Genomic DNA, 8,494 nt, shown 5'->3' with positions numbered 1-8,494 from the left:
CAGACTGGAGCAGGCGGGGATCAAACCACCAACCTTGTCATTAGTAGGTGAGCTGCTCTACAACCCCCCAGTAATCAGTACAGGCTGGATTTCAGCACAATCACATATGAACATAAATCCTGTAAAAGGGAGTTTTTCCTTCCCACTGTCACCAAGTGCTGCTCAGAGGGGGTCGTTTGGACTGTTGGGTTTTCTCTGTATTATTGGAGGGTCTTTACCTTATAATATAAAGTGTCTTTAGGTGACTGTTTGCTGTGATTTAAATAAAACTTAAGAGAATTTGTTTGTAATGTTTATGTGTGTGGGGTCAAAATAATATTCATAAAGTAACTTTGTCCACAGAACACTGAATTGAGACACTGTCACATGGAAGAACAGGCCTTTACAGTTGGATTCACAGCGGTTAGTGCTGCTGCCTCACAGCATGGAGGTCCTGGGTTTGAGCCTCAGATGGCTGGGGCCCTCCTTTCTTCTTATCACTGTGGGTTCTGTCTGAGTCCCGAAGGCCCCAGATGTGCTTGAGAGATTAATTTTAATTAGCTTGCCTCTCAGCGAATGGCTCCGGCTCCTCCACAGCCACAAACTGGATAAGAAGATGGACTGATGACACGTGTTTGTTTTGTACCACATATGAAAAACCATGTAAACTTCTACACTGGGACATTTATGAGGTGGCAGCTGTGTCCCCTGTGTGATGGAAAGCAGTGAAAGTCCAGCTTGCAGTACAGAAGTTAGCGTAAGCATACACACGACCAGCAGAAACTTCAGAGAGTCCCATTTAACTGGGCTCTGAACCTCTGCCTGTGCACCCTCTCTGCTTGCTCGTGGGTCGCTCCCTTAACACCGTTTAATTGGTAAATTGAGACTGTCAGTTCTTACTGCAGGGATTTTATTAAACTTGGGTTTATGTGTGAAGTGTTGTCCATAATCCTTATCAAGAACAGCGATATGCTGACTAAGCATGCTTAGTGAAAATGCTAATGCCACGGGTACTTCTGAGGGCCTCAGAGTGTTCAAGACACAGCAGAGACGATGCAGAACAGACTGATGGCCACGAGTCAGTTAGAGGCCCACTCAGCTTAGTCAGCATACACACTCACACTTTTTAATTACAGCTCACTAGTAACAGGTTATTGTCATGTACCCATCGTCACACTGTGGTCATAGAGGGATGGACATGGTCAGCAACAATAGTCAAGCCAGCTGTGGAGCCCACAGTGTGCCAAGGAAATATCTTACACAGCCTTATGCCACCAGCAGCAGCAGACCTGTTGATACAGGCACGGTTGGTTTACATCCAGTTCTGACCCTGCTATCCCACAGAAGCAAAGACTCATCAGACCAGGCATCGTTTTCCAATCTTCTACGGTCCAGTTTAGCTGAGCCTGCGGGTCTTAGCTGGCGTGGCATTAACACACAGTTGGGCAGGTGCACCTAAAGAAGTGGCAGCGTGTACGTGGACAGTGTCAGGAAGCATTTATCTGGAAGTTGGGGTTCAGTACCTTGCCCAAGAATACAACATGCAGAATGGTGGGGAAGGTGACTGAAACCCCAGTCTGACTGTGGTGACCTGCACACCCTCTGCTGCCTGTTAGCATGGAGCTGCTGCCTGTAGCCAAGTTTACAAGAGTCTGTCAAATTTCAGAAGTACTGGAGGCTGAAGGAGCTGTTAGTCAGCATACAGACAGCTTTCATCACAGCTTCTTTTAACTGATATGAGGCTGACAGAGCTGTGGGGCTGTGACACACTGGCAGTGACTGAGAACATCGCTTTGTTTTAACTTTTCAAACAAGCAGTTTTACTGCCAAAGGGCTGGATCACACTTTCAGTAACAAGAACTGTGTTTCATTGGATCAGTGTGCACAGGGGGGCGTCTCACGATATCAGACAATTCAAGACACAAAGACATGACATACGCTCAGGCTTAGCACTGAAGTCTCCCCACGATCAAAGATCAAGTCTCCATCGGACTGCTTACGTTTTCAGAGGGTGAGTGTGAGTGCTCGGAGGGTGTAAATAAGCTGATTATTCCTAATTTCATGTCCTTTTGTTTATGGCAGGTGTTCACATTACAGTGACAATTAAATTACAACCTATTAGTCAGCACTACTATTGTTATGGCTGGTGGACAGCTCCACCTGCAGCAGGTGGAAAGCCTCGGTGCTGATTATTAACAGACTTTAAGGGCACTTTCAGAGAGACGCTGTTACAAAAACCTTACACACTTCATTTCTTAATTTATTGATACACAGAGTGTGTGATGTGGGAGGTTTCAGCCTTCAGGTGCTGACTGAACAGTGAAACGTAACCAAACATGAAGTCACTGAGAAGCCCACTGAAGATGTCTGGGAGCTTCAGCACACAGAAGGCTCTGACCCACTCTTCAACCTGCAGTGTAACTGGCTGCTGCTGTGTGGATGAGGCTCACACAAACACCACCTGTGTGTTACTGAAGCCCTCCGTCTGACAGCACAAACGGCTCAAAATGCTACTAACAGTCTGTTGAAAGCATACAGAAACATGAAGTGCTCCCCGTGTACCTGCTGTTACAGTCCTGCTGCATCACTGTGTGAGCAGCGGCACTGTGACATCACAATAACCTCTTTCCATCAACTTTAAAATTGGTCATTAATCTGTGTCTCCAGAGAGGTCATCATGTACACAAATCTCTTTAACACCAAGCAGAGCAGTTAGCAGTATTTCAATGGTCCACTTGTACAAAGTTAACTCCTCATCTTAGTTCAGGTTAGCTAGCCATAACTGATAACTTGCTTCATAATCAAAAATTCCTCGTCATGTCCTTCCTGACACATGTGAGCCGTTTCTTTTGGTCCACGCATTTTTTATGAGACAATCCCTTCGCCCTTCACCGAGGGCCTCTGATGTGGAACCGTGCAGCTGCTCGTCCTGGCCCGATCCAACAACATGAGATCTGTTCTTCAAGTCAAACGTCACCCTCCACTTTACGTGACGTACTCCTCGTCATCACTAGGTTCTGATTTGATGTGGTCTGGATGAAGCAGAGGAAAGTGTGGTGCTGTAGTCCTGGTACAGACATACCACTCCTTAATGTTAGATAACTGAGGTAAGGCTGGGTTGACTGAGCGCTGGCTCCTCCGTGGGGTCCTGCCAGCCTGCTGCTGCTGGGTCAGCTGACTCTTCAGGCCTGAAAGAGAGAGATCCAGAGGCACGGCCGCTGGAGATGAACTCCGCAGCAGCAGCTTATGGTCCCCGTCGCTGGCTGAACTGATATCCAATTCATGACTGGACAGGAGAGGAAAATGAGTGCTTTTGTCAGTTAGTGATGTAGAAAGGTGGTTCATTTTAAGGTCAAGGGGCTCAAGGACAGCCTGATGAGGTTGCTGGAGTTGAAGAGGGATGGAGTTGTACAAGTCCTGGGTTTCAGAGGTAGGTGATGACTTGATATGAACCTTCATGTGTTTGCGCAGGGAGCTGGGGTGGGTGTAAGACTTGGTGCAGCCTACTGCCTTGCAGTCATAGGGCTTCGAGGCTGTGTGGACCTGCGAGTGCTTCTTTCGGTCACTGCTATTGGCGAAGCGTCGCTCACAGAACTCACACTGGAACGGCTTCTCACCTGTAAAACAAACATCACACTCACAGTTACCACAGGTGAGAAGGGACATGCCACCAAATCTACAAGAACTCAGCACCACTTGTGTCTATGTTAACCATGAGGCCCACAGAGGAGTGAAAAGCACATTCGTTTAGAACTGAAATAAGAGTAAATATTTAATGGAATCACATTTATGAATAATTCAAATTCATACCAAAGTAGAAAAAACCATCATGGTTTTGATTACAAAGTAACAACAAGATGCTGCTTGATGTCACCTCCACATTAGCAGTGGCTGTCAAACATCACCTGCTAACACAGAGGTTAAAATCAAACCTGGGGGGGGGCAATGGTCCATGGGTGATTCGGTGATGGTGAGATTAGGATCTTAAACAAGGAAGGTCATTGCTCCTTTTTGTAATTCCACGCCAATCCTTGCGGATGCTGCTTAATTCCTACTCCAGGACAAAAGCCTAAAGGAGCAGTAACCCTGTAAATGTAGTTGCTACAGTGTTTCCAAATGTAATAAATAGAAGAGAATTAAAACAAAAACATTTGCCACATTGTTGCTGTTTTAATCAAGTACAGTGAGGCCCAAAACTGCACTCGATTGCTGTAGCACAGTGTCCACGCAGCGTAACGCACACTGCGTGCAGCTGTGTAGGTGCAGCTCTCAGACAGGACGGAGACAGAAACACGGGGCTGCCGGTGCACTTCCTCCTCCCAGCACGGAGTGAAGCAGGCCAGAGCGGGAGCACCAAATCATAGATACACACAACAATGCATGATTTACCCAACAGTAAATAATGATCATAAGTGGATGATTTTCAGCAGAAGAGGAAACAGCACGTTAAATCGTAGCCTCTGCCTGCTTTTAAAGAGGTGTCCCCTGAGCTGTTTTTAAATATGCAGAACTGTGGCTGACTGGAATAACAGTTATGTATTGAAAAATGGACATAAATGCACAGACTGCATCACAGATGAATGCAGTGACAGATGTAACCCACTCATTTACAAAGCGCCTTTTTAAGCCTTTGAGCTTTTCTGCATCACCATTCCAGCTTTTTCACCAGCACGGCGGATCTGAACGGCACCTCTGCACAGGCTTCACTTTCACACCAGGAATCTTTATCCATCTTTTATATGCAGTCTATGCATAAGAGCCTACAGTCCCAGCTGAACCATGACACCATGCCCTTTCACTTTAAAGAGGACAGAAGGGGCAAAAGGCACTGACTGCCAAAAAAACACAGACCCTCAAAACACTCGGGCCCCTCTAGAAAGAAGTCTATTTAGTGGTGACTCCAAGTTACATGTATGGCAGTATCAGAAAGGTGCATGTAGGGAGAGAGAACGGCACCACCGAGGATCAAGCTCAGTGTCGTGGTAATAAAGCCAGGGCTGTTCTGCTACATGGGCTCTTTCAGAGATGCGGTCAAACCTCTTTAATTAAAAATCTGCAGGGGTGCAAACGCTTCAGTGTTTACAATGCACCAGCATTTCTGTGCCTTCATACAGGGCTGTTACACTCACACAGCTGGGGCACTGTGGCTCAGGAGTGCAATCAGAAGGTCGCTGGCTCGATCCCCAGCCCCTCCAGCCTGCATGTCCAAGCATCCTTGGGCCTGAATCTGAACCCTGAGTTGTCTCGTGTGTGTGAGTGTAAACAAAGGCACTTAGGCTAGAATAAAGGGCTGTATGAATGTGTGTGAGAGATTTGGTGAGTTAGGCTTGTAGAAAAAAGCACCTTAGGTGCTCAGAGTACCATGTGAGTACCAGGTGATTTATTCTGTACAGGTTAAATGCCTCTATCACACAGAGCCAGCTTTAAATCACATCATGCATGTCCTGGGACTGTGAGAGAGCCTGCTTATGATGTCAATACACAATCACACTTATTACACTGGAGTATTTTTCTTAAAATAATGAGAAAGCTTTATTTGTTTATCTGTTGTCTTTATTCTTTCATTGGCTTGATTTTAAACCATCAGATGCTGCCTTTCCTGGAGAAGAAGTTAAACCAGCCTGGAGCCCAGCACAGTGCTTACTGATGATTAATAACGCATCTATACAGCTTTAGCAAAGCACTTCGTCACCACCACACTAACTTCTCCTCTGTTAATCTGATCGTTGGCATTTTGAGCGCCAGCTGCGCTGATGCCTGTCACCGCGCTGGAGTTTAAATCGTGGTTCCTCTAGGAAACAAGGGAGCAGTGAAGTGAAAAGCTAGACTGAACTGAGCCCAAATAAACATGGAGGGGACTCCCAGCAGACGGAGAGCAGTCTCTATTAGGCTCTCTGACAGGAAGCCTGACGGATGGCACGGATTGAGCCACCTTAGAGTCTCGCTGCTGCTTGTAGTCACACAATCATGAAACCTTACCAGTGTGCGTGCGCGTGTGGATCTTGAGGTTCTCGGAGCGTGCGAACATCTTGCCGCAGTTGGGAAATGCGCACGAAAAAGGCTTCTCCCCGGTGTGCACGCGAATGTGGTTGATGAGTTTGTATTTGGCTTTGAACGCCTTCCCGCCGCGCATACACTCGTCCCACATGCAGACATGGCTGAGGGCTTCCAGCCCCGCGGCTACGTGCTCGGTGGTGACGTGGTCCACCAGCTCGTGCATAGAGCTGAAAGTTTGATCGCAGACGGATGTCGCCGTCCGCCCAAGCCTCTGTCTTGAAGAAGTTCGGTCAATCCATTTGCACACTAGCTCCGTTTTAACGGTGGGGCCTTTGGAGAAATCCAGCAGGCCGTCCATCCCACCGCCCGCATCAGTGTCGGCAGAAGCGGGGATACTGGTAGCTCTCGGCTGCGGTGGTGAGACGATGCTAGAAGCTCCAGAGTTGTTGTTCCCCAAAGGAGAGACGAGGCCATTGTGCCTGGCCACCACAGCCGTCCGCTTCATGCTCAGCACGGCGGGCTGTCCCGCTCCGGTCGCCACCAGCACACCTTTCTTTCACTTAAAATGAGTTAAATCCAACTGGCGAAAGGTTCACCGCTATCAGGCTTCCTTCCTGTGTGTTTTAGGCAAAGCGAGAGCGCATGCGGCAGTGTCTTTACCCCCCGCTGCTCGCTGTTAGCTCCCGAGAGTCAGAGCCTCCATGCTTCTATTTACTGTGAATGGAGATGGAGGAGTGGAAGGAATACAGCGGGACGCGAGCCGTTTCCCCCCAGTGGCATCCTTGTCTCCTTTCCTCCCTCACTCCAGCCTTCACTCCTTCTGTTTTCAGCCAACAGACCAGGAGGTTTAAAAGTGAACTGTGCAATAAAATATGCATTTACTCATTTATGTCTGTGGACATTAATACAGGAATTCATTATTTGATCATTTAATGGACAATAAAGAAAGGAATTATAAATAAACATTTCTAAATTAATTCTTATTGTATTAATAAATGCTTCAAATGGAAAAGGGAAAAACATTAAAACATTCTCAATAAAAACCTCATTAAAAAATCAAATTCAGAATTAAAAAAATATTTTTCAAAATCTTTTAAAAATGCAAATTGAAAAGAGCAATAAATAAATGGATTCAAAAATTAAATTAGGAATACAATTTTTTCATACATTTAAAATGGTGATTGCAGTTCTCTTTTCATGCCATTTCTTTTCCTGTGGATTAGGAAATGGGATTAGCATCCCATTTAGCATTTCTGTGACAACAGAAGGAGCTCTCTGATTGGTTAGAGAGACACAGGCTGGTGCTAAGGAGACTTTATTAAGAAGTGATTGTGCAGGTACATTTAGGTATTCACTCTCTTAAAACATCCCACACAAATATATGAAGAATGTGAAGGGACCCTACAGTGACCCTCCCAGTGTGCGCCTGTTGAAGGTAACACACTAACATGGCTAACACTAGCATGACTGCAGAAAACAGCTGTACAGTTGATGATGTAGTGCCACTTTTTTAGCCTCATGTTAGCTTGTGAAAATATTACATCCCAGCAGTGCCAGCTAGCTGCTGTTTTTACTAAGCTAATACAGCTTGAAGCAGCTCAAACTGTGAGAACCTGTTACATTTATACACTGTTAGACCAATGGCTGCAGCCTACAGGCTTTAAAGCTTCAGGCAGCCATTTATTTTTTTTTTGTTTATTTCATACAGAAAAGAATATGTACAATAATACATTGATTAGTGTCTTATACAAATTGATGCATTCTCACAAATTTATAATTAATCCATTAAAAATACACAGCAGAGGCAGCCGCCATGTTGCCCAGCCATCTTGAATACAGTGGTCCAGATGGACATCCCTGTTCCACCTAATTGCGGTTTATATATGTGACCTCCACAAAGGAGGAACAGGCGAACACGCGAGTGTTCCCAGGCTGTGGAGGCAAATGTTAATTTGTGTCTGGACCTTCAGACTCAAGATATGAAAGATGTGTAGATCATTTTTCATCTGAGATGAGGTCCCTCCACCAAAGTAGTGAAACCGTGAAGGAAAGAGAGAGACACGTAACTGAATCTGAATAAAATGTGATCCTCTTCCTGCTCACCTCAAGCCTCATCTCCCAAACTGAAGTCAGGGCTCTAACAGATGAAAACATGCATAAACATGCTTATTTATTGCTTATATTATCGCAGTTACTTATTGTCAGCAGATTAGATGTGACCCTCACATCTCCAGACAGCAGACAGTGACATCATTCTGCTGTTAGGCTCGAGTGTCCTAGAAATCCCACTTTCCCTCTGATTAACAGGTTCATTACATTCTCACATCGTATGAGAGTTTATTCACCGTGTTCCAGTCCAACAATGTTACATCCACTTCAAAGAAACCGATGATGGCTAACAGTGCCTAACAGTGGCTAACAGCGGCTAACAGCAGCGCTTGCCGACAGAAAAGTAAAAGATATCCTCAACAACTCACCTCAGTATCTCTGCCATCAGACTGAGGCGGACTCATCGACT

At 45.8% G+C, this 8,494-nt stretch overlaps 1 protein-coding gene across 1 annotated transcript; it reads right to left on the bottom strand.

The window, feature by feature from the left end:
* Positions 1–1,314: 1,314 nt before the first annotated feature.
* LOC115777532 (zinc finger protein ZIC 4-like) lies at positions 1,315–6,678 on the bottom strand. The gene is made up of 2 exons (XM_030725460.1): positions 5,959–6,678; positions 1,315–3,596 (listed from the first exon to the last, which is right to left on the bottom strand). Exons 1-2 carry the CDS (start codon positions 6,479–6,481, stop codon positions 2,965–2,967), a joined length of 1,155 nt encoding a protein of 384 aa, XP_030581320.1. The 5' UTR covers positions 6,482–6,678; the 3' UTR covers positions 1,315–2,964.
* Between the last annotated feature and the right edge of the window lie 1,816 nt (positions 6,679–8,494).

Source organism: Archocentrus centrarchus, unplaced genomic scaffold (assembly GCF_007364275.1).
Source record: "Archocentrus centrarchus isolate MPI-CPG fArcCen1 unplaced genomic scaffold, fArcCen1 scaffold_55_ctg1, whole genome shotgun sequence".
In the NCBI taxonomy this organism is placed as follows: Eukaryota; Metazoa; Chordata; class Actinopteri; order Cichliformes; family Cichlidae; genus Archocentrus; species Archocentrus centrarchus.
This window is presented reverse-complemented; position numbering and strand designations above follow the sequence as displayed.